Source organism: Anguilla rostrata, chromosome 3 (genome assembly GCF_018555375.3).
Source record: "Anguilla rostrata isolate EN2019 chromosome 3, ASM1855537v3, whole genome shotgun sequence".
NCBI lineage: Eukaryota > Metazoa > Chordata > Actinopteri > Anguilliformes > Anguillidae > Anguilla > Anguilla rostrata.
Genome location: NC_057935.1, coordinates 73,530,661 through 73,556,735, shown reverse-complemented (window position 1 = coordinate 73,556,735; position 26,075 = coordinate 73,530,661). Strand labels below are relative to the sequence as shown.

The 26,075-nt window shown below is 47.7% G+C and overlaps 2 protein-coding genes and 1 long non-coding RNA gene across 8 annotated transcripts in view; 1 reads left to right on the top strand and 2 right to left on the bottom strand.

The window, feature by feature from the left end:
- Window positions 1–21,535, bottom strand: part of lonrf2 (LON peptidase N-terminal domain and ring finger 2) — a 27,674-nt gene extending 6,139 nt beyond the window's left edge. For 2 of the 4 annotated variants that reach the window (XR_010329234.1, XM_064329783.1), the window contains exons 1-8: window positions 10,339–10,564; window positions 8,808–9,580; window positions 4,320–4,438; window positions 2,541–2,663; window positions 2,241–2,405; window positions 1,783–2,002; window positions 1,562–1,649; window positions 1,335–1,449 (exon numbers count right to left, since the gene is read on the bottom strand). Coding sequence is in view for 3 of the 4 variants with exons in the window: in XM_064329783.1 (XP_064185853.1) it covers window positions 1,335–1,449; window positions 1,562–1,649; window positions 1,783–2,002; window positions 2,241–2,405; window positions 2,541–2,663; window positions 4,320–4,438; window positions 8,808–9,558 (1,581 nt within the window). In the remaining variant the exon portion in view is untranslated. The other 2 variants (XM_064329786.1, XM_064329785.1) reach the window with 2 other exon arrangements.
- The window catches only part of LOC135251924 (uncharacterized), a 96,310-nt gene that overhangs the window by 15,407 nt on the left and 54,828 nt on the right, over window positions 1–26,075 (top strand). The window lies entirely within an intron of this gene.
- On the bottom strand, window positions 16,061–26,075 carry chst10 (carbohydrate sulfotransferase 10). 3 transcript variants are annotated; one of them, XM_064329787.1, is made up of 6 exons: window positions 25,932–26,075; window positions 24,945–25,090; window positions 24,272–24,378; window positions 21,907–22,138; window positions 21,431–21,536; window positions 16,061–18,762 (listed from the first exon to the last, which is right to left on the bottom strand). In XM_064329787.1, the coding sequence occupies exons 2-6, from the start codon at window positions 25,054–25,056 to the stop codon at window positions 18,222–18,224; spliced, it is 1,098 nt and encodes a 365-aa protein (XP_064185857.1). In that variant the 5' UTR covers window positions 25,057–25,090; window positions 25,932–26,075; the 3' UTR covers window positions 16,061–18,221. The 3 variants fall into 3 exon arrangements, with proteins under 3 accessions (XP_064185857.1, XP_064185858.1, XP_064185859.1); XM_064329788.1 differs by lacking the exon at window positions 25,932–26,075 and adding an exon at window positions 25,860–25,883; XM_064329789.1 differs by lacking the exon at window positions 25,932–26,075 and adding an exon at window positions 24,612–24,663 and having other exon boundaries at window positions 24,945–25,084.

The following is a 26,075-nucleotide window of genomic DNA, read 5'->3' as shown; positions in this document are numbered from 1 at the left end:
CACATAAAGTAGAGTGCAAGCGGCCAGTCCCAAAGGAATATCGGCACTTACGCTGCTTTTATACATTTCCTCAAGGAAGCAAAAGTAATTGGACAAATTAATATAATCTGAAATAAAGTCATCATATTTAGTACTTGGTTGCAAATCCTTTGCATTTGCGAACTGCTTGAAGTCTGCGACCCCTAGACATCACCAGACACCGGGTATCTTCTCTGGAGATGCTCTGCCAGGCCTGGACTGCAGTCATATCCATACAGTTTCGCCAGAATCATTAAACTGTGGACCACTCAGAAGATCTAATGCCTCCAACCTCTTTACTTGCAAAAACAATAACTCAATTTCACTGTTCTGGCCAAACTGAGAACCGACTAAGCTGTTATATCGCTGAAATACCTCTATTTAAAGACTGCAGCAAGCTGTGAGCTGATATCTTAACTGGCCAATCAGATCATAAATCAGAGATCACATTTTTTTTAACCTAAGATCAGAAATTGTTCCCAAAGCAGCAATTTTGTTCAGGGAGCTCTGCTTCTGAGCTGTCCACAATCTTTAGAAATGTATAAATAAATAAATAAATAAATAAATAAATAAAAAGCCTTTCCCTCCTGATCGGCTGTGTATGACTGCCTCGCCTTGTTTCCTGCTAACGGTAGCCTGAGGCTAATGCAAGAAAAGCCACGTGGAGCTGAGTGTGGTTCTGCTGCCCCCTAGTGGAAAACATGCAGAAATGATGGGCCAGAGGAGCAAGAGAATACGGGAAGAGGTTAAATGGGGGAGAGCGGAAAGGAGTTGGGGTTGGGGTTGGGGATGGGGATGGGGATGAGGGTAGTGGTTGGGGTTGTGGTTGGAGTTGAGGATGGGGTTAGGGTTGGGGATGGGGTTGGGGTTGGGGGTTGAGGATCGAGTTACGGTTGGGGCTGAGGATCAGGAGGGTCAGATGGGGTTGGGATGGATGGGAGGGATGGGGCTGACGTAGGGGTTGGGGTAGGGGACAGGGTTGGGTTTGAGTTTGAGGACAGGGTTAGGGTTAGGGGTTGGGAATGGGGGTTATGGATGGGGTCAGGTTGGGGTTGAGAATGGGGCTGAGGAAGGGGTTGAGGACAGGTTTGGGGTCAGGTTGGTGTTGGGGTTGGGGATGAGGTTGAGGAAGAGGTTGAGGACAGGGTTGGGGTTGGGGTCAGGTTGGTGTTGGGGTTGGGGATGGGGTTGAGGAAGGGGTTGAGGATAGGGTTGGGGTCAGGTTGGGGTTGGGGATGGGGTTGAGGAAGGGGTTTTTGGACAGGGTTAGGAATGGGGGTTGAGGATAGGGTTAAGGTTGGGGTTGGGGTATGTACCTCACACAGGTTCTCCTTGCACAGTGGGCAGGTGGGGTTGTGGTCCAGGCAGCGCTCCAGACACTTCAGGCAGAAGGTGTGTCCACAGGGCGTGGCCACGGGCTCGTAGAACAACCTGCGGGGGTGGAGGGGTTATATCACATGGTGTGTGCACAAAGGAGAGACAGTGGGGAGACGGGGGTGTGGTTATGAAATGGGCGTGGTTAGAGGGGCGTGGCTGACTTTACCTCATGCACAGGGAGCACTCCATATCCGCACTGTCCAGCAGCTCAGGGGGCACCTGCCTCCCCCCACAGGGAGGGGAACAGGTCCCATCTGAGAACACATCAAACAGCCATTACCACACACGCGCAATCACAAACACACACACCCGCACACACATGCGTACAGACACGCACATACTAACACGCACATGCTCACACACACACACACACACACACTCACTCACCTGGCTTTAGCAGCTTGGTGGGGGGGCTGAGAGCTGTGACATCACTGGGGCATTTTCTCTTCAGGCTGGGGTGGGCGGGGAAGCTGGAGAGGACGGCGGTCAAGGTTTTGGGGTCCTCCAGAGAGGGGGGATCAAGCGTGCCATGAGCCAGGGGGGTCAGCTCGCCAGCATTCGCCCGGAATTCACACGCCAGCGTCTTAGCCAGACTCCACGCCGGGTCCTGGAGAAACACAGCAGAAATGGAATGGGGAACCTAACCGCCATTTTACACAAGTGCACGCACACACAGTCACACACACATGCACACAGTCACACACACATGCACACACACACGCACACATACACACACACACGTGCGCACACACACGCACACACACACATGCACACATACACGCACACACCTCTGCTCCCCCTAACTGCAGTCGTGTGTACATGCATCAGTTGGGGGGGGGTCTTACCTTGGAGCAGCCGGCCAGCGCACCCTCGCTGTGCGGGGGGGGCAGGGCGGACCCCGGGAGGGCTGAGGGCTTGAAGCAGGAGGAGATGGCACCACCCTGGTGGGGGCGCAGGGGGGTGGGCAGGCCTTCGCGCTCAAACACCGAGGAGAACACCTCGCTCAAAATCTGTTGGGGGGGGGGAAATCAGACATGGACTCTACAATAAGGCACAAGCACCAATAAGCACTCTCAGAAGAGAGAGTGAGTGGTGATTAAAACACAGACATTTAATTTAAATGAATCACATCAGGGGGGCGGTACCTTCTGGGCCTCCCGCCTGACCACAGCCCAGCCTGGCTTCAGCGCCACACACAGGAAGTACTCCTGCAGAGCTTCCTCCTTCCGCCCCAACTTACTCAGTGCTGTGGCCTTCAGGTAGTGTGCCTAAACACGCGCACATGCGCACCCACGCACACACCCACGCACACGCGCACACACACACACACAAACACGCGCGCACACACACACGCACACAAGCACATACACACGCACACGCGCACATGCACACACACGCACGTGCATACACACACCCACGCGCACGCACACGCACATACACACAAGCACATACACACACACACACACACACACATACACGCGCACACAGACACGCACATGCACACGCACACACACGCACAGAGCAACAGAGAGAGAGAGAGTCTTTAGTGCACTCGGGGTTGGCAGCAATAGAGTCTCTAGTGCACTCAGGTTGGCGGTAAGAGAGTCTCTAGTGCACTCAGGTTGGCGGTAACAGAGTCTCTAGTGCACTCAGGTTGGCGGTAAGAGAGTCTCTAGTGCACTCAGGTAGGTGGTAAGAGAGCCTAGTGCACTCAGGTAGGCGGTAAGAGAGTCTCTAGTGCACTCAGGTTGGCGGTAACAGAGTCTCTAGTGCACTCAGGTTGGCAGTAAGAGAGTCTCTAGTGCACTCAGGTTGGCGGTAACAGAGTCTCTAGTGCACTCAGGTTGGCGGTAAGAGAGTCTAGTGCACTCAGGTAGGTGGTAAGAGAGTCTCTAGTGCACTCAGGTTGGCGGTAAGAGAGTCTCTAGTGCACTCAGGTAGGTGGTAAGAGAGTCTCTAGTGCACTCAGGTTGGCGGTAAGAGTCTCTAGTGCACTCAGGTAGGTGGTAAGAGAGTCTCTAGTGCACTCAGGTTGGCGGTAAGAGAGTCTTTAGTGCACTCAGGTAGGTGGTAAGAGAGTCTCTAGTGCACTCAGGTTGGCGGTAAGAGAGTCTCTAGTGCACTCAGGTTGGCAGTAAGAGAGTCTCTAGTGCACTCAGGTTTGGTGGTAAGAGAGTCTCTAGTGCACTCAGGTTGGTGGTAAGAGAGTCTCTAGTGCACTCAGGTAGGTGGTAAGAGAGTCTAGTGCACTCAGGTAGGCGGTAAGAGAGTCTCTAGTGCACTCAGGTTGGCGGTAAGAGAGTCTCTAGTGCACTCAGGTTGGCGGTAAGAGAGTCTCTAGTGCACTCAGGTTGGCGGTAAGAGAGTCTCTAGTGCACTCAGGTAGGCGGTAAGAGAGTCTCTAGTGCACTCAGGTTGGCGGTAAGAGAGTCTCTAGTGCACTCAGGTAGGTGGTAAGAGAGTCTCTAGTGCACTCAGGTTGGCGGTAAGAGAGTCTCTAGTGCACTCAGGTAGGTGGTAAGAGAGTCTCTAGTGCACTCAGGTAGGTGGTAAGAGAGTCTCTAGTGCACTCAGGTAGGTGGTAAGAGAGTCTCTAGTGCACTCAGGTTGGCGGTAAGAGAGTCTCTAGTGCACTCAGGTAGGTGGTAAGAGAGTCTCTAGTGCACTCAGGTTGGCGGTAAGAGAGTCTCTAGTGCACTCAGGTAGGTGGTAAGAGAGTCTCTAGTGCACTCAGGTAGGTGGTAAGAGAGTCTCTAGTGCACTCAGGTAGGTGGTAAGAGAGTCTCTAGTGCACTCAGGTAGGTGGTAAGAGAGTCTCTAGTGCACTCAGGTTGGCGGTAAGAGAGTCTCTAGTGCACTCAGGTTGGCGGTAACAGTTCATGGTTATATTTAGCGGGCGGCAGGCCCGGGGCAGGTTTGTTTACCTCGGGACACAGCGGCTTCAGCTGGCACATGCTGTCCGCCTCCTGGGCTGCTTGGCTGAAGCTCTCCATGTCCACGTGCAGCCTGGCTCTCTGACCAATCAGCTGATAGTCTGACGGAGCTGTGGGAGGGGCCAAAAGAAAAAAAACTTCACCTTAAGAATGAGTGAAGTGACATTCACCTTTAGAACCCATGTACTTCCCGCATACCCGCCCGCCCGCCTGCCCGCACACACACACACACACACACACACCAACCATCTTCAGCGCGCACCTACACACACACACCTTCCACATGCAAACACTTCACAAACGCACACACCTTACATACGCACACACACCTCACATACGTACACACCTTACATACGCACACACCTTAAGCACACACCTCCCACACACACACCTTCCACGTGTACACATCTAACATGCACAGACATCACATACATACACATCTTACATACGCACGCACACCTCACATACGTACACACCTTACATATGCACACACACCTTATATACACACACACCTTACATATGCACACGCACACACCTTACATACCTTAAATACGCACACACGCATACACCTTACATACCTTAAATACGCACACACCTCACACACGCACACACCTTACATACCTTAAATATGCACACACCTTACATACACACACACACCTCACACACGCACACACCTTACATACCTTAAATATGCACACACCTTACATACACACACACACCTCACACACGCACACACCTTAAGCACACACCTCACACCTGCCACGTACACACACCTAACATACACACACACCTCACATGCATGCACGCACCCACGTTACATATGCACACACAAACCAGGTATTTTTATTCATTTGAGCCCCTAACATGGTTAACAGCTACAGATCTTCAACCTCCAGCCCCACTTTAATACAGGGGGTCTCAAACAACGCTGAGCTCCAGTCAATTCATTGAGAATAATCACGTCTAGTAGTTTATAAGAGCAAAGGTGAATAAGTAAGGCAGTGTCAAAATCATATAAGGGAGAGATACAGAATACAAACAATAGAGAATAGAACTTTAATAACACATCAAAGAAGAACATTCCGTTCTCAAATAAGTGTGAGCGGATTACATGCGGGGATAAATCAGATCTGAGGGAACAGCTCAATCAGGCCTAATTACTGCAGCGGACAGGAGCGGAGCAGAAAGAGCAGTGGGTGAGCGGTGTGAACACGCTGTCCTACATAAAAGCACGTCAGGGAACAGAACGCCATGTTCCACAGGAGAGCCCGTAGCGACCAGACCAATGAGTCTGGCACAGACCGGCGGAGGAAACGCCAAAGAAAGTGAGCCATCTCTGATCAACAAAACATCTCTGCCATCTCTGATCAACAAAACATCTCTGCCATCTCTGATCAACAAAACATCTGTTTCAGGCACCACACACACACAAGCTTGCTGGATGGGTCCATCTCTGTTTCAGGTACCACACACACACACTTTATGGATGGGTCCATCTCTGTTTCAGGCACCAGACACACACAACCTTGCTGGATGGGTCCATCTCTGTTTCAGGCACCACACACACACAAGCAAACTTTACCACATTCAGATGTCCGTGCTGGTTAAGCGTCAGAGGGAAGCGGTGAGCAAACAAAACAGCAGCAGCTGCTCAGTGTGAGCCATCAGTGTCCTGCTGACTTCCCCAAACTTCACACCACCAGAACCCCTCTGGGTATATCCCAGGCCAAGACCAAGGGGGGAAAAGAGTGAGAAAGATGAGGAGAAAAAGATGAAAGGAGGAGAGAAAGACAGGTGGAGGGGGAAGGAGAAAATGGTAGAGAAGAGGGGAGTGAGGAACAGTGACAGAAAAGTGGAGAGGGGGTGGAGAAAGAAAACCCTAATTACCAATACTCCTCCCTTCCCTCTGTCCCGCATAAGCAAGCATGTCAGTCCACTGCTTCATTTAGAAAATGAGGTCAGGCCAACAAGGCCTGAGGGACTCAACCTACCTCCGTACCCCACTCAATCCAGGAGGACTCCACCTCCCAGACCCACTACCAAGGGGCCTCCACGTCCCAGACCCACTACCAGGGGGACTCCACCTCCCAGACCCACTACCAGGAGGACACCTCCTCCCAGACCCACTACCAGGAGGACACCTCCTCCCAGACCCACTCAATCCAGGAGGACTCCACCTCCCAGACCCACTACCAGGGGGACTCCACCTCCCAGACCCACTACCAGGGGGACTCCACCTCCCAGTCCCACTACCAGGGGGACTCCACCTCCCAGACCCACTACCAGGAGGACTCCACCTCCCAGACCCACTACCAGGGGACCCACCTCCAGACCACTACCAGGGGGACTCCACCTCCCAGACCCACTACCAGGAGGACTCCACCTCCCAGACCCACTACCAGGGGGACTCCACCTCCCAGACGCACTACCAGGAGGACTCCACCTCCCAGACTCACTACCAGGGGGACTCAATCAGCCTCAGAGCAGATTCCTCAGCCTGTCCTGCCCTCGTTACACAGATCATTAGTGGGGGGGGGGGGGTGAAGGTGTACGCTGTACAACGTTAAGTTCTCAGTCCTCAATCCCCAACCTTCCAAAACACATAAAGATGGAAGCTGGGTAGTATATACGGACTGACCTACATTTGTATTCTCCCGTGTTGACAATTGGTCACAAGACAATCATGCAGACGATCATGAAATACAACATCTCTTGAGTTTGATGAGAGGGAGATAGCCTCAACAGCACAATGAACAACCCAGCACTTAAAGAATCTTCTGAAAGGTTGCCCTGGTTATCGTTACAAAGCAACCCAACCATAATGATAATATCCAGACCTTACTCAGCGGAGAAGAAACGGCCATTTTAAACACAGGGGCAGTTATGCGTTAGTCCCTCTGTCCAGTGTGCTAGCGGGGCAGAGCAGGATCATCAGGCCTAACGGGGTTTCTAAAATCACCTCTGCCAAAACCTGTCTGAGAAATGTGCTGATAATCAACCACAGGTGCCCCCCCCCACCCCCGTAAAAAAAAGGCCAAACACAGGCTGGCTAACCAACAACAATTTGTTTCTGTGAGGCAAGACGACCTTCTAGCTCGACAAGATACACGCACAAGAAATTTGGCATTTTCCTGATACAGCATGTGACCTGGCTTTGTCCCACCCAAGCAGTTATGGCCTCTAACCCAGCTCTGCCCCCACCAGAAATTTGCTCCTGTTATAGAAATACTCCACACCATATGTAACCCCTGCATAAACATACAAGCAGCCTATTTTTAAATTTACAAAACTTGTTTGCAAAAATGTACACATATGAGTTTATTTTCTGGAAGAATGCCCTATTATGTGCGACAATTAGTAAGGTACTACATGAGAACTTTCATTTTTGTTTATTCAAACATTAACTCCGCAAAAAAGGGTTTTATTCAGCTTTCACCAACCGCAGACAAACAATACAGTACAGTACACTCAACTAGTTGACGTTTAGTCTTATTTGCACACTGATAACTACCTTAGCTGTACATCTTTAAAGAATGCACTTCATTGGCCAGTCAGCCCCGCCGTAACAAGTTGAAACGGAACTGAATTTACATCCCTGCACTAGTGGTACCAGCATCGTTACGCGCCAGATGGACTGAGATGACGCGATACCCTCGGACAGCAGGAAGCCTCTGTTTGTTTTGAAACATTTGTGTGGTGTGATAAAAACATGCCCACCCACTGGTCGGAGATGTAGCTAATATGGAACTACAGAGAGCTACTTCAAGAGAGATTGCCTGGTTTTACTATGAAAACGAACGTCGTATTGCGCAAGAGCACATGCGCTATTCACCAAGCTATTGTTGCCGACAGCTCGGTTAGCCATACAATGCAACAGGCTACATTCACGCGTTTTATGGTTTAGCCTACTTAGAGTTACTGTATAGCCTCGTGCAACATGAAGTAACCAACTTCATCCTAATGACAGTAACTTCCAAAAGGACATACACCAAACCTGAACGTTTGCTGAACAAATGATGCGAACAACCAACCACATAAGTAAAATATTTTGGTGTGGTGTGGAAAGGGAGCGAGTAAAAACACAAATCTGGCCAGGCGCGTTCAAAACGAATGATAACACGCGCATCCAACCACACACACTGACGGCGGTTTTAAAAAGTTACTGGAATTAATTGGTGAGGACAGCGGCTGACTGTACTGTCCCTGGTCAGAAGAGCACGTCCACAGAAGAGCAAGTGCTTCGGTGTTACTGGCCATGGACGGAAGAAATTGGGCCACTTCAAGTTGACACGAACAATATCGCCCCCTATCGTTGGCTTTTCACTGTCAGTGGAAAAGGGGAAAGTAGGTCACCCAGTCTCTGATTTTGGAACCAACATGAACTACCGTAAACATACCAACCCTTAATGTTACGCCCCCCCCACAAAAAAAAAACAGTGGAAAAAGAACTACATGTGCGTAAACACAAAGGGCACTCACCTAATTCTACAGCTTGGTTATACTTCTCGAGCGCTTCCGGATAATCCTTCTGTTTCCACAAACTTTCCCCTTCAAGCCAGTACCGCCTGGCTTTGCTTTCCGAGTCGAACCACTTTTCCAGCAAGCCACTAAGAATCACATTTACTCTGAAACCCATGGGCTGGATAATTCCGTTCTTTTTGTTCAGCTTATATTTGCACATGCTACATTCGGTGACGCTATCGTTGTCCAGGCATCGTTTGCAGAAAGTGTGCCCGCACTGTAAGGTTGTAGGCTCGGTCAACAAGGACTTGCAAAGCCGACATGAAAACAGGTCTAGAGATTTCTCCTCTTCTAGCGCGCCCTCGCTACCCTCAATGCCCCCATCTCCGCTCAGTTGGCAGCCGGGTTTGTTCTCTATACTTTTTAGGGACTCGTTTTTATCCCGCAGGCTCCGCGCGATGCTTTCGACTAAAAGTCCCAGTTCTTCCGACCGGAGTCTGCTGAGACTGGCGGCCGTGCAGTAGGAGTCCAGCGCCTCGGCTATCCGCCCGCACCGAGCCAAGGCGTCTGCTCTGCGCAAACAAAGTCCCCGATCCGGTTGGGCGAGATCCGCTAGTTGAGACCCGTAGATCTCTGCAGCGAAATCAAAGTCCCCTGCGCGGCTGGCCTCCTCCGCCACTTCAAGCATTTCTGCACACAGACCCGCTGCATCAGGGTTGGATATATCGTGGACAAATTGTTCCGTACGGTGTTGTATCCCCGTCTCCATTTTCGATCCGGACGCTAGCTAGCTGTAGGGAGGAAAACAAAAGTCGAATAAATTTAGAAGGCCAAATACAATCGGATCTACACTCCGGGTTATACAATCACTGGTTGTTTTGAAGAGGCGTATCCTTTCCCAGACACACACAAATATGGCACTTCCTAAAACTAGGCCTCATCAAAAACCTCCGCCTTCGCAACACAAGCAAAACAATACTGGAACACTGCTTTAAGCCGTTTGGCAAATACTTCTTTCTTTCCTAATCGTAGACGCCCTGTCTTAGCATCCATGTTCCGTCCGTAAATAAAAAGGTAAATTTAATTCAACGTAAAACGTGATAAGGGCCAGTGGGCTTTGTGACGGCCGGACCATTCCCTATTTGCTTTCGTATACAAGGGGCGGTCTCGAGCCTCTTTCAAATCCACGTCGGTGTGCTAGCTAGCTGAAGTTGAATTTTCATCAGCCTTTTCTGTTCATAAGCAGCACAAAAGTCCATGTTTACTTCGACTAAAAATGAGCCAAATGTGAACTGCCATATTTGATATGCGTGCTAATGCACACCGACTACCGATTTACACGACCTACACCATACTACGGTAAATAATGTTATACGCCGACTAATCTGCTTTGAATGAGAAGTCCAGCAAAAAGAACCACTCAATTATGAAGCGCAAAAAAGTAGGCTACCCTCCCTCTCCCGGTATGCAAGTCAACCGCCGGATCCACGGACTTTTTTGTCCATCGTCCAGAATGAAACGGAACAAATAAACGTCAGTTTTACATCACCTGCTTTATATAAGACCTGGGCCACTCGCAAAAACATGCGCTGGTTTTCGTAGCCCTAGTCAATTGCGTGTAGTTATTCCTCTTTGGACAGCAACAATTAAATCATTCCATGGTGACGGTGTACATGCGATCACGCGAAGTTTACTAAATAAATAAAACTACATGGCGTTACATATTCACAGCACCTTCCCCGTACCTCAATGGGTACGAAGTGCACACACGATTATGCGCAGCCGGCACGTGACACCGGCGACATTGGCTGATTGGTTGATTATATGGTTCGCTTATATAACCGCACGACCGTTGTATAACCAGTTGCCTGCAACGCTGAGAAGAGAGAATAATGTATGGGCCCGTGCCGGCTGAGGAAGCGCGCACATTTATTATTTCTGTTTTATCGAATGTGGTTGCAAATAAAACCAGAGACAGCTTGGAGGGTCGCGCGTAATACAGTACCGTTAATTTTGATGGTAAAAGTTGCGGGAAAATGGTGTGATACAAGTTTATCGAACAACTGGTTCGATTAATTTATTTTATCTAATACTTTACATAACTTCCATGCATTAACCGTGCGTTACAATGGAGTCCAACAAGCCCCAGTTCATGTCCTTTAGCTACCAAATAATCATACAAATAATACATTAATTTCATCTGTAGGCCTACATGCAAACTATCAAGTGTGCCCTGTATTTGCGTGTGTGGAATTTATTGGTTAATTCACATCAACGATTTTACTTAATCACTCTGATAACCGACATTATGTGACATAAAGCTGATTTAAGAATCATCTGAGGATTCTTAATAAATCCGTCTTCCTCATCAGCTGGAACCATGTTACATTTACTTTGGGTCTACATTTGTTTTCTGACATTTGTGTTTTAATTGGGAAATTATTTCTGGAAGCACCTTGTTAGGCTATGGTGCTATATGAGTTTTATGCAAGTGTGTTTTTGGTTTTTGTAAGCAGTATTTCAGGGTAGACTGGGCTGTATGACCTGGTATGACACTTTAATGTGGGGTGGAGTTGAGCAAATGCAAATAGTTAAAACTTTACCTGACTGTTGCATTTGGAAGTCAGTAGTTCATGATGTGGGGACTTTATGTTGGCTTTTCAAGGAAATTTAAATCCATATTTATGAAACCAAAACCACTTCCCTGTAATTTATGTGACAGCTTTTCTAATTTGAATGGAATCTTTCCTGCTTCCTTCCTCTTAATAAGCACCCCCCCCCCCCACCCCAAAAAAAAAAAAAAAAAAAACTATTGACTTCAGATAACTTAAGCCAGAGCTCTCAAACTCCAGTCCTTGTGGCCTTTCGTATCTGCAGACTAGTATCAGCCACTAAATGTAAGTAATTGATTGCTCCACACATCTTATTTCCAAGGTCTTGACTTGGCTGCTGATTTAACAAGAACAACTAAAACCTGTAGATACTTCAGCCGTGCGGAACTTGAATTTGACACCCCCGATCAAAGCCTATTAAAGCCTATTGAAAAGGTGAAAAGCTCAGCTGAGTCATGTTTGCTAGAATGAGATTTGTGTGCACCAACTCTACACAAATATGGGTACACTTAATCGTTTTTAAAATGTATTTAATCCCTGAATGGATTTGTATGAACCACCTATTCTGGGTTGGAAGTTCACCCATATAAACGTTATTGTGCGGGGGTGTGAGTCATCAGGCCTCACCATTGTGCTTCCTTTAGATACTGCATGGCCCTCTGTGGGAGGAAAACGAGGAATAAATGGATGGGTCGAGGTTCTCTTTGTACGTGTCGGCAAACAGGAGACTGAGAGAGCCCCGTTAGAGGCAGCGTGGAACAGGAGCAGATCTCCCGAACTGCAAGGGCTGTTTCTACAGCTCCAGGGAGCACACTTCAGCTTCAACAAGGACTTAAGTTTTGGAATAATCCTGGACTGATCCGAGATTGGTGTTGAAGGTAATCTACAGGATTCCCTCAGATGGTTGAGTTACCATCCTGTAAGGCTGCAGCATTGAGGCCTAACATTGAGTGGGTTGTGTGCTGTCGTTGTGGTTATCATGTGCAGTTTTCACCCAGACAGTCCATATTTTAGTATTTGTCTGTTTTTTCTAGGGATGGATCATTAATTTTTTTCTAAAAAGATTTTTACCCTGCATTTTATTGTGTGTGTGTGCCTGTGCGTTTATGTGTGTGTATCAAGCAATTGTTTAATCTCTCCCACCCCTTCAGTTAATTCCAGCAGTAATTGGTGCTCCATTGTAAAAAAATATTGCCAAGTTTAATCTATTCCAAAGTCCAAATCTATTGGCTCTCCTAACAACATGAAAAAAGAGGGAATAATTTCCGGCCTCTGCTTTGTGGCAAAACTACAGACATTACCCCATACAGCTCCCTGCTGTCTGTGCAAGCTACAGGCATTACCCCATACAGCTCCCTGCTGTCTGTGCAAGCTACAGGCATTACCCCATACAGCTCCCTGCTGTCTGTGCAAACTACAGACATTACCCCATACAGCTCCCTGCTGTCTGTGCAAACTACAGGCATTACCCCATACAGCTCCCTGCTGTCTGTGCAAACTACAGGCATTACCCCATACAGCTCCCTGCTGTCTGTGCAAACTACAGGCATTACCCCATACAGCTCCCTGCTGTCTGTGCAAACTACAGGCATTACCCCATACAGCTCCCTGCTGCCTGTGCAAACTACAGGCATTACCCCATACAGCTCCCTGCTGTCTGTGCAAACTACAGGCATTACCCCATACAGCTCCCTGCTGTCTGTGCAAACTACAGGCATTACCCCATACAGCTCCCTGCTGTCTGTGCAAACTACAGGCATTACCCCATACAGCTCCCGGTTGTCTGTGCAAACTACTGGCATTACCCCATACAGCTCCCTGCTGTCTGTGCAAAACTACAGGCATTACCCCATACAGCTCCCTGCTGTCTGTGCAAACTACAGGCATTACCCCATACAGCTCCCTGCTGTCTGTGCAAACTACAGGCATTACCCCATACAGCTCCCTGCTGTCTGTGCAAACTACAGACATTACCCCATACAGCTCCCTGCTGTCTGTGCAAACTACAGGCATTACCCCATACAGCTCCCTGCTGTCTGTGCAAACTACAGGCATTACCCCATACAGCTCCCTGCTGTCTGTGCAAACTACAGGCATTACCCCATACAGCTCCCTGCTGTCTGTGCAAAACTACAGACATTACCCCATACAGCTCCCTGCTGTCTGTGCAAGCTACAGGCATTACCCCATACAGCTCCCTGCTGTCTGTGCAAACTACAGGCATTACCCCATACAGCTCCCTGCTGTCTGTGCAAACTACAGGCATTACCCCATACAGCTCCCTGCTGCCTGTGCAAACTACAGGCATTACCCCATACAGCTCCCTGCTGTTTGTGCAAACTACAGGCATTACCCCATACAGCTCCCTGCTGTCTGTGCAAACTACAGGCATTACCCCATACAGCTCCCTGCTGTCTGTGCAAACTACAGGCATTACCCCATACAGCTCCCTGCTGTCTGTGCAAACTACAGGCATTACCCCATACAGCTCCCTGGTGTCTGTGCAAACTACAGGCATTACCCCATACAGCTCCCTGCTGTCTGTGCAAACTACAGGCATTACCCCATACAGCTCCCTGCTGTCTGTGCAAACTACAGGCATTACCCCACGTGTAAAAGCCTTAAGAAAGTGTCATGTTGCTGTAAATGTGGTTCCCTGCTGAATAAAACACACTGTACCACTTAGGATAACTTGTCCAGTGTTGTGTAGGTGAAAATGTGGCAGCCCTACTTGGCATGTGTAAGTGTAACCCTGTTGGTGGATGCCTCTGAGGCTAGGTCCCTTCAGCTTACTGTGGGCACAGTCCAGTCTGCTGTTTATACTGTCAGCAGTGAACAGATCAGCTGTGATCTGGGACTAAAACCCTGAGCAGCTGGAAAGAAGCTGCATGGTCAAATATTGGGAAAACTTTCCCCGTTCCTCCTTATTATTCTCCCACTCACTCTACTTTGCAGTGATGCTCACACTATTTCCAATTTATATTGTATTGGTAGGCGATTAGTATTAATACCTGCTGAAATGAATTGTTGATTGTTTATAAAATAAAGTTTGTAACGTGAAAGCATCCAAGGCGATCTCAGATACATGCCTGTTCATCTGACAAACACTGTTTATCTCACACAGACCTGCTTATTCCAGAAACCTGCTTATTCGCAACTTATGCGCTCCTTCACAAACTGATGAAGAAGAAAGTCCCTTTTGTGTGAGGGAAATACAGCACATGAGGCTTTCTCTGTGTTTTCATTCATTAATGGGGTGGAGGCACAGGTGTTTCTATGGCAACAGTTATCCATATACATATACTCACCGGCCACTTCATTAAGTACACCTGCTCAACTGCAAACTGCACCTGTTAACGCAAATATCTAATCAGCCAATTACATGGCAGCAACTCAGTGCATTTAGGCATGTAGACATGGTCAGACGATCTGCTGAAATTCAAACCAAGCATCAGAATGGGGAAGAAAGGTGATTTAAGTGACTTTGAACGTGGCATGGTTGTTGGTACCAGATGGGCTGGTTTGAGTATTTCAGAAACTGCTGATCTACTGGGATTTTCACGGACCATCATCTCTAGGGTTTACAGAGAACAGTCCGAAAAAAAGAAAAGGGTGTGTCAGGGCGTACTCCGCCAATGGGGACCTCACAGCACATGCAGTGGTGTTTCACAGTCTCCGATCTTACCAGTTATTTGTGCAATAATGGCTTTCATCGTAAAAATCAGACATAACTGGAAACAGGTTGTATAAGAATTAAAAGATGCCTCACCTGGACCACCACCAATATGTGGTGCCCACCTGGGAGGAGCGAGCAGATGGTTTAGTGCCAGACGGGTCAACCTCATCGACTGCACACTTAACAAGTAGATTACCCAGGTCCCTAAAGCACCTCATTATAATTCTCCAAATTCAGATTCAGCTGAGAAGTCCACCTCTGACCTGCTCTTCCTGTCTACCACAGTGGGATGTGTAATACTATAAAGATATTATCTTATATATCAAGTAGTTATGATGTTGTCAGCTCAATTTGAGAGGACACAGAGATGAAACCATGAACTGTACAGAAAGGATGGGGGTGTAAGTGTGCACCACATTATGGACTTCTGACCCAAGTCATATTCAGAATACTTTAGACGCTGGAAACATTCGAAAGCACACCTCATTATCCCTGGGAATTTTCAACAAAACAAAAACATGTCACCTGACCAAAGCAAATTAAAATTGAAAATTGATGCTTTTTAAACTTTTCAGTAAACTACTGGAAATTTCTTAGGGGTTGAAGGCCTAGGCCTGCTCACTCAGGCAACATCCAGGAAGTAAGATTCTCTTCATAATGTCATAAAAAAGTGAAAATTCAAGTTTGTGGAGCTTCTTCAAAACACTTCCTCCATATTCATCCACACGTGATTATCTTTCTGTCGTTATACCGGTGGAAAGGGAGACAGTCAAAGCCACTGTCATGTGGAGGGAACTGAACCAAACCTACAGACAGCAACAGGGAGGTGCATCAGACTCACAGGGAAGTGTCAGAGCAGACTTGTACGCTCACGGTGTGTGTGGACTGGTAACAGCAGGAATTCCTTTTGGAAGCGTTTCTTACATACTCAGAAAATCGTCTGCTTATTGGTGAGAGAAAAGGACCGCAGGAGAGAACAGTGCTACCTTTTGATCACATTAACTTTTATTGTCCATTTTTAAATGAAACCTAACAATGAAGATGTCTTTGTGGAGCCTGTTTTATCGCTCCAGCATGGCTGACTGGTGCCCCCTAGTGCATGAGTACGCAAACTGCAGAGACAGATATAGTGTACTGGAGAAGCACACAGAGTCTTGAGTGTCAACACAAATCTCACAGCGCTCTGACTCACACAGGCACTGTGCCATCAATCCCACCAATCACAGCGCTCATTCTGCCAGGGAGCGGCTTCTGGTCGGCCCTGCAGAGGGCGGGGCTCTCACACTGTCCTATGGCTGAGGATCAGCAGGCTGTCCAGGCGCCCAGCTTCCGCACCATCTGGTCATCATCACACCTGAGCCTCTAAACGAGCTCAGGCTAATTATCCAGATCTGACCCAAATCTGTACTTCCGCGTGCAAGCTTGCATACATACATACATACATGAACACACACACACACACATGCACACACGCACACACACACACACGTACACACACACAGTTAGATTTTATTGGATTTGGGATCTTGCAGTTGGACTACCCTGGGGAAGGTCACCAAACAGCAGAGTCCATAGTCAGCCAATCAAGGAAGATACAACAGCCAATTTCCGCTAATCAGAGAGCTCATTGTAATTGACTAACGAATCAGGAGCTTCACAACCATCAAACCATTACAGTCATCGACAGCCGATCATTAATGCATTATGGCATCTTTCCAAGATCCTTCAGCAGCTCTAGAAAAATGAGCTTCTGAGTCTCCATCAAGAAGAAAAGGGAGCCCACCATAATCTCCATCCCTACTGCTCCACCATTCCATAATCTCCATCTCTGCTACTCCACCATTCCATAATGTCCATCTCTGCTACTCCACCATTCCATAATCTCCATCTCTGCTGCCCCACCATTCCATAATATCCATCTCTACTGCTCCACCATTCCATAATCTCCATCTCTGCTACTCCACCATTCCATAATCTCCATCTCTGCTGCCCCACCATTCCATAATCTCCATCTCTGCAGCTCCACCATTCCATAATCTCCATCTCTGCAGCTCCACCATTCCATAATCTCCATCTCTGCTACTCCACCATTCCATAATCTCCATCTCTGCAGCTCCACCATTCCATAATCTCCATCTCTGCAGCTCCACCATTCCATAATCTCCATCTCTGCTACTCCACCATTCCATAATCTCCATCTCTGCAGCTCCACCATTCCATAATCTCCATCTCTGCAGCTCCACCATTCCATAATCTCCATCTCTGCAGCTCCACCATTCCATAATCTCCATCTCTGCTACTCCACCATTCCATAATCTCCATCTCTGCAGCTCCACCATTCCATAATCTGTGTCTGTGGCTTATGACTGTAGCTCAGGAGAGAAAAACATGTATTTTTCCTGTTTTTAAGCACACATTGTCAGAGGGTTCCCCCTTCAGTTTATTAGGAAATAGCCAACGAGAGGCACTCCTTCTTCCCTGGACCCGCCCTCAGTACTAAAGGACAGATGAGCAGGTCAGAGTGCAGCAGTACTGCTGCTCCATAGCAATATAATGTTAGTCCAGGTATAGTAATGTATGTGTTCTCCTCTCAAAGGAGTAATGTCAGACAGTCACTGCAGCCTCAAAATAACATTATTATTATTATTATTATTATTATTATTATTATCCATACAGTACATTGTTAAATAAAACTACACTCAGGCCTCTCTGTAATCAAATGGAAACACAGCGGCTACCCATTGCTGAAACGTTTCCATGGTGACCGCTTTGACACATGGAGACGAGGGGGTGTGGAGGGTGTCTCCCCCTCCCCCCCCCTCCCCCCCCCTCCAGAGATGCAGAGACCAGAGCCGTGGACGTGCCCACAAGAACCACTTCCAAGCAGGCCAACGATCATCTCTCCTACCAGAGGCCTGCTCCCCTTCCTGAAGAGTGATCTGCTCAGGGTCACATGACCAGATATGGCTCTGCATGTTTACTGTCTCTCTCTCGCTCCCCCTCTCCTTCTCTCCATCTCTTCCTCTCTCCCTCCCTCTTTCTACAAGCCGTGTTCAGGAACTTTAGGAAAACAGAAAAAGAGGTGCAGGAGGTGGGAGGGAGGAGGGACCCGATGTGGCCGTGAGCCGCTTTTATTTTGGCGGGTTAGTCCAGGAGGAAGTTGGGCCGCTGGTAACCAAAGAGGCTAAAATCTCCCTGGAAACGAGCGTAAAGACGGCGGATGTCACGCTTGCTGATGCCGGAGAAATAGCGCTCCACCTTGGTGCGGTTATAGCGGGTGATGCCAGGGGGGATTGTGGGATAGGAGACCAGGCGGTGGATGCCGGCAGCCCGCAGGATGAAGGGGGCGTCCCTCTCCAGGGTCTCGTGGTGTCCCACCACGCTGTAGCCGATCTCGCAGGGAGCACACAGCTCAGTGTAGCTCACCCAGTGGATAACGTGGTCCCCAAACTGCCGGTCCAATCGACGGCGGCCAGGGTCGCCCAGGTAACGGACAAAGTCCTCAAAGCGCAGGCCCGGGGCCCCCTCGCGCTGCGTCCGGCGGTATTTACGGATGATGGCGGGCGCAATGTCGTGCTTGTACCAGGGCTCAAATCGCGGGTTCTGCAGGAACTTGTCCTTGAAAGCAGAGATGAGTCTCTCAAAGGGGTCGCGCACGATGAAGAACTTAAAATACGTGCTGAGCCTGGGGGGGGCAGGAAACTCACATCAGCACATGACCACACCCCCATACAGCACAACCCTCCAATATACAGGTTAACCATTTAACCACACCCCTGTACAACAAGACAACACCCCCTAAAGTGTGACCACACCTCCATAGTGAACAAAATCCTCTAGAGCATGATCACTCCACATGCAGCCCACATGACCACACCCTATATTAGGGTTGGGCCCATGTAAAAATTTTCAAACCGGTTTGATATTAAGCCAAATACCAGACCGGTAATACCGAATTCTACCACTAGGTGTCACACATGACTCAGCCGCTCCCGAGTGGAACAGTCACCCCAATTGCCAATTTTGATCCGGGCTGCAAAAATGATCCGGGTGACGCAATGCCATTGTAAAACAGCTGTTATAGCCATTGTGACGTAGTTAACATTTCGTTACAGCATCCGTTGCTATGGAGACAGAGCGCAATTAAGCCCCGCCCACACCGGAGGGGAAAACAATTAATCGCTCTCCATTGACTTTGTATTGCGTGAAGGTGCCTCCTTGTCACTTTCGCCTGCCAGCAAACAACAGAAAAATGCCTTAAAGGTGGTGTGTGGTGGGATGCACTACCAGCTGTGTAAAGAACCCAGAACTAAGTTTTTATAAGCTGCCAAACCAAAAAACCTGTCCTAACATTGGAGTCTAGTGGCGTGTCAGCTAGCAAGCTAGCTACAGGCTACAGTACGTTACTGTCATTCAAAATAAGTTGGAGTGGCTAGCGACGTTGTTTCAACAAGCTTGTAGATGGCTAAGAAGGGGAAGCTAAAATGATAGCTACTTAGCTAGCGTTAATAAAATTTCAGGTAATAAGTAGCTAACGTTAGCTAAGTTCTAGCTGCCATGTTTAAACTACGATTAATTTCTGCATCAGTTTCACCAGAAGCCCCCCGAGCCAAAGGCAAATACCGTTTTTCAGAGACCGTTATAACAGTGTCCCTACACTGAAGTAGCAAGCTAGAGCCAGACTAACGCAGGTAGACATAGGGTCCTAAAATAACACTTTGACAAGCTTAAATATGATGTTTTTAGCTAGCTACAGGCATTTTGTTAGCGTTTCGGCCCTTGGTTGCATATTGTGGCGCCGATTGCGTTCCCCTCCGGTGGGCGTGGTTTTCACAGTGTGACGCATTGCGCTCTGTCTCTATGCCGACTCTCCCAGCCTTGATACATTCAATCTGTTGAATTAAAGATTCTAAGACAACTCCGCAATTTCTCTGGTTTAACGGGTTATTTTCCATTCTGAAATGCGGTCGTATTAGTAAATGGCTACACATGTCATCTACCTTGCAAGCAGTTGGCTATCTCCCTGGATATAAATGAAATGTTTTTAACAGAAAATAATAATAATAAACGCGATTTTATCCACAGAAATGGCTATACAAAAAGGAAAAATAAATGTTGTGGTGTCGTTGACACTAACTCTGCCATGTCTCATCTCGTCACCCCAAAAAACACATGAACTTTCTGGTAAACAACACACCGCGCGCCATGCGCATCGTCTTCCCCCCACCCACCTTTGATTGGTCTACTGAAATTTGATCTCCTTGTTGCCGGCCTCGGCCTTGCACGGCCTGTCAATCTTCTTTTTTTTTTTTATTTTTTTTTTTTTAAACAGTCCGTTTATAAACAAACATAAAATATTATGTTAATCACGTTATCATATTGCTTATTACTAATGCAATACAAGTTGGATTTAGCGCCGGCCGCACAGGTTGCTGATGTAATCTACTTTTTAATTTGCCAGAACGTCTCATAATGACAAATGCCGGTTCAGTCAGTTAGCATAAAATCAAACCGGTTTAAGCTCGTATACCGGACCAGCAAAACCGGAAACCGACCCAACCCTACCCTATATAACACACCCACACACCATACAGCACAACCACACCCTATGTAACACAACCACACACCATACAGCACAACCACACCCTATATAACACACCCACACACCATACAGCACAACCACACCCGACATAACACACCCACACACCACACAGTACAACCACAGGCTATATAACACACCCGTACACCATACAGCACAACCACACCCTGTATAACACACCCACACACCACACAGCACAACCACACCCTATATAACACACCCACACACCACAACCACACCCTATATAACACAACCACACACCATACAGCACAACCACACCCTATATAACACACTCACACACCATACAGCACAACCACACCCTATATAACACACCCACCCACCATACAGTACAACCACACCCTATATAACGCACCCACACACCATACAGCACAACCACACCCTATATAACACACCCACACTCCATACAGTACAACCACACCCTATATAACACACCCACACACCATACAGTACAACCACAGGCTATATAACACACCTGTACACCATACAGTACAACCACACCCTATATAACACACCCGTACACCATACAGCACAGCCACAGGCTATATAACACAACCGTACACCATACAGCACAACCACACCCTACATAACACACCCACACACCATACAGCACAACCACACCCTATATAACACACCCACACACCATACAGCACAACCACACCCTATATAACACAATAATGAAGAATACTGATTAGAATGGAACTGGGGGGGCCTTTTTCGGCAGGAGGGCTCGTACCTGTGCCGGATCCCCTGCTCACTCAGCGATGACAGGCGGGGCAAGCCGTTCTTCTCATGGTCATGCACCACACTCTCCGGAATTTCCTCCACCGTAGAGAAAGCTCCTAACGGTCGGGAAAGTAAGGAGAATTCAATGAGAAACGCTCTCTACCTGTTGGGTTTAGTTTCCTACCACAGGACAGAAAGTACTAACGATCTCCAAGGCTCTATCTGTGCTGGTCTCTACCTGTGCTGCTCTCCATCTGCGCTGCTCTCTATCTGGCCTGCTCTCCTCTACGCTGCTCTCTAGCTGTGCTGCACTCAATCTGTGCTGTCCTGCAGTTACAAAATAAAGACTCAGTTTCCCATGATGCTTAGGGCTAAGAAAGCACGTGTAGGGGTCACAAATTATAATATTCAAACATCCACTCTCCAGCGGAAGAGTGAAAATGCACTTCCATACCAAAGGAATGAAATGGCAGTCCCGTCCCTCACCGTTCAGGACGATCAGGACCTTCTTCCACTGGGTGTTTCCCACTTTGGGCGTCTGGCAGAACAGGATCTTGTGCTTGTCGCAGACGAAAATGCGGTCCAGGACGAACCTGCTGACGGGCGTGTGCGTGAGGTTCCTCAGTGACGCGTTGCCACACACGCTGGAGAGGAGCTCCAGCCGCTGCGTCTCCACGGCCTGCCAGTCCAGCGGGTCCAGCGTGCCACCGGCCGCAGACTGGCACAGCCACGCAGGGAGAAACAGTGTCTGTTAAACAAGTGCATTGTGGGATGCAGGGTGTGTACACATCAACATACAGCACTGCAAGCCTATAGGCCTCAGAAGTCGTGTCGTCATTCCCTTCGGGTTTGTTAGCATTTTCGAGACTTCCGGTTCAAAAAATAGACGCCCCTATGGGACAAATGAATGGCGATTTCCGAATTCCTTTAAAATAAATTATGGCATTTTGACGTTTTTTGTATATGAAAAAATAAAGCCTTTTACCCATTTTTTATAATCTAAAAAAATTGTGTCCTTTTAAAAAGCGAATTGCTAATGGCTAAGTGGTTAACCACCCGAGATGGCCCGTCACACAATTACAACATCACACACAGAACTGTTTCCATACACGCGCGAAAACCGTTTTCTTCCTCTTGTTTCCCGTTAGTGTGATAAATTATACATTTTTCTATTTTTTACAGTTGTATATATCGTTGTAAACATCTTAATATAACTAGGCTACTTGCGCTTCACAAGCGTTGCCAGGGAACCGCAAGAGCTGTGACGTAAATAACATGCGCAGCAGTGTTAGCTTTTTGCTAGCAAAATAATTGTTTCAGTTGAAAAACAACATCGGAATTCAGCGGATCCAGTGCCATTTACGAGAGATATGTGTCCAGATAAAAGCGCTAGCTTAAATCACAGACTGTGACAGGGACGGTTATGTGAAAATCCATTCATTTTTCCATAGAGAAATTTCCCTTCGAACCGGAATTCCATATATGGGCAAGGTTTTTGCACTGCGTTTCGTCAGACTTCTGAGGCCTATGTCACATCCAGGTCCTGTTTCACATACATCGCCAATCCAGGCTCATTTGTGCCTTATCAAATTATCTCATGAATTAAATTCAGGCTTACTCCATTTCACAAACTTGAATTACGTTCTGATGAGTTCATCTGGGGCAGAGGTCCTTAATCTTATCCAGAAAGGGCCGGTGTGGGTGCAGGCTTTCATTCCAACCAAGCAGCAACACACCTGATTCTATTAATCAAGGTCCTTAGCAAAGGCTACTCTAGTGGTTGATTAGTAGAATCAGGTGTGTAACTGCTCAGTTAGAACAAAAGCCTGCACCGACACCGGCCCTTTCTGGATAAGACTGAGGACCCCTGATCTAGGACAACTGGCCACACCAGCTCTGCTATAAAGAGGAGATGAATCGCACACCAAAAACAGGATCACATTCCTTATATGGACACAAGGGGTTGTGCTTCAGAAGATTCAGATGGTGGTGCTACTGGGAGGACATTTGAAAACACTATAAAAGCGTATTGGAAATTCATTAGTGATTATGTGAATATTACCACAGTGAAACCCTTTTGCAAATTATATCAAATTTCCCTGTAACTGCAGAGAAAACTTGCATGGCCATGACATCTGATGAACGCAGCGATATGCCTTCTGAATGCACGCTACTTCCTGTTTGCTCGGCAGGCTGCTGCATCACTGATCTTTTCATTTCTGAGGCTTCATTATTTTTATTTCTGCTCAATATGTCATTATCTCCGCCTGCTGCAATTTCCACGTCGTTACTCCAGTATTTATTGTGTAATCTCATATCCTGTTTTGTTTCCTTTTATTTTGTTTTCATTCTTGTCCTCAAATGTGATGCACTTAGCATTGGATTTTATGCATGATGGGGTGTTACACAAATAAAGTTCATTATTGATTTTCAGCATCGCCAACAGCATATAAAAATGCACCGATATGAGGAAGCGGAGGTCAATACAGTGGCTGCGTCACACAGACACAGACTACACACCCACACACACACACACACACACAGACTGTGCTCGCACACAGACTGTGCACACACACACACACACACACAGACTGTGCTCGCACACAGACTGTGCACACACACACACACACACACAGACTGTGCGCACACACACACACAGACTGTGCACCCACACACACACACAGACTGTGCACACACACAAACACAGACTGTGCGCACGCGCACACACACACACACACACACACACACACACACACAGACTGTGCGCACACACACACACACACACAGACTGTGCACACACACACACGCACACACACTCCATGTCGGCTGGGGGTTCGCAGGAGTGTCTCACCGGGCCCGGTGAAGCTGGGCTCTTCTCTGGCTCTCGGGCGGCAGGCGATTGGAGGTTTTTCATGGCCGACTCTGTCCAGCTCAGCAGCTCAGATTTACCCCCATAGTCTGGAACACAGAGGGAGAAACACTACAGAGATATGACCGTGGGTAACAGGCTACGCTGGAACACTACTGGGGGGATGGAACACTGTTCTTCCAAAAGATATTCCCTCATTTGGTGTTTTTATGATGGTGAGCGCCATCTAACTTGTCAGTCCAAAATCTCCCATAGGTGTTCAATTAGTTTGTGATTTGGTGACTTCCAAGCCCATAGCATATGATTCACATAATTTTCATACTCATCAATCCATCAGTGACCCCTTGTGCTCTGTGGATGGGGGCTTTGTCTTCCTGGAAGAGATCACTCCCATCAGGATAGAAATGCTTCATCATTGGATAAAGATAATCACTTACAATAACTTTGTATTGTACAGTGCACTTTCCCTCTAAGGGGACAAGTGGACCCAAGCCATGCCAGGAAAATGCCCCCCACAGCATAACTGTAGATCAGTGCCTATGGTTTTTGCACCACTGAACTCTCAAATGTGTATTTGTCTTTGTAGTGAGGGGTTTATGGAGTGCAACCCTACCATAATATCCCTCTCTATGTAGTTGTCGACAGACAAACTCACCATCCGGGACTCTAAAGTTCAAATTGATGAATTTGCTGGCGAACATGAGGATGAGCAGCACCCAGCCGCACGCACCGAGCAGCAGCCAGTGGTGCCGCATCCTGTCGGTCATCAGCCTGCGGCCGGCATGGGCACCACACGGACACCTGCGCGAGACCAACAGGGCGGACGCAGCTGAAGCAACGGCTGAATATCACTTTTATTAAATATAACCAGCAAGACTTCACATTTTGTTCAGGTCATCTAATAAATATCAGAACACTGAGCGAGAAAATTAAACGCCTCAAAATATTCCATTGTTTGAAAGATCCCGTTGACCATCGTTCAGCGTCGTAGGCCACTTTCACTCTCATATTATTATTATTATTGACGTTGTTATTATGTAATAAAAGACTACACTTAAATATATCTTAATTAGACAAAAACAAATGCCAAAGCAGATTATAAGGAAACGAGTAAATGTGTAATTATAACTTTGCATGAACGATACAAAAAACAGTTATGTTCACAAACAGGATGCTATTTTCCTGGTTGTGAAGTTCGATAGTACTTCTACATTCGGAATGGAAGCACGCATAGTGTACTGGGTTGCTCGCTAGCTACACAGGAACGTTGCTACAGCATCCAGCTAACACAAACACGGAGGACCTGAATAACAGACAGGCTCCAGTAGGAAAAAATATAATTTAGCACTAAGTGCTAAATCTCTGAAATTTCTCCGCTTTTCTTGAATCGCTCCCTGTCCCGTTTCTCCAACATCCGTTTACGGAAACAACTGGCTTAATTAGGACGAATATTAAAATGCATTTAGGAATCCGCCGTGCTTATTTCGAGCAAGGGCAGCAACTGAAGGCCCTGGATTCCGCTATTCAAACATGCAAAGCCGGTCGGACTGATAACAGCCTGAAGTCCCACCCAGCAATTTGTGTCGGAGCAACGAACAAGTAAACATAGGCTACTCCACAAACTGCACAGGCCACGACCTACCTGCAAGATTACAACAGCGCGATCCGTTTTAGCTCAGCCCCATCTGTCAGTATTTCTGTAGCCTGGACGAACGCATGTACTTTCCGGGGCAAAAGGGAGGAGCCTCTGCCGCTGGGAGCAAGCGGCGGCTTTTCTATTGGTTAA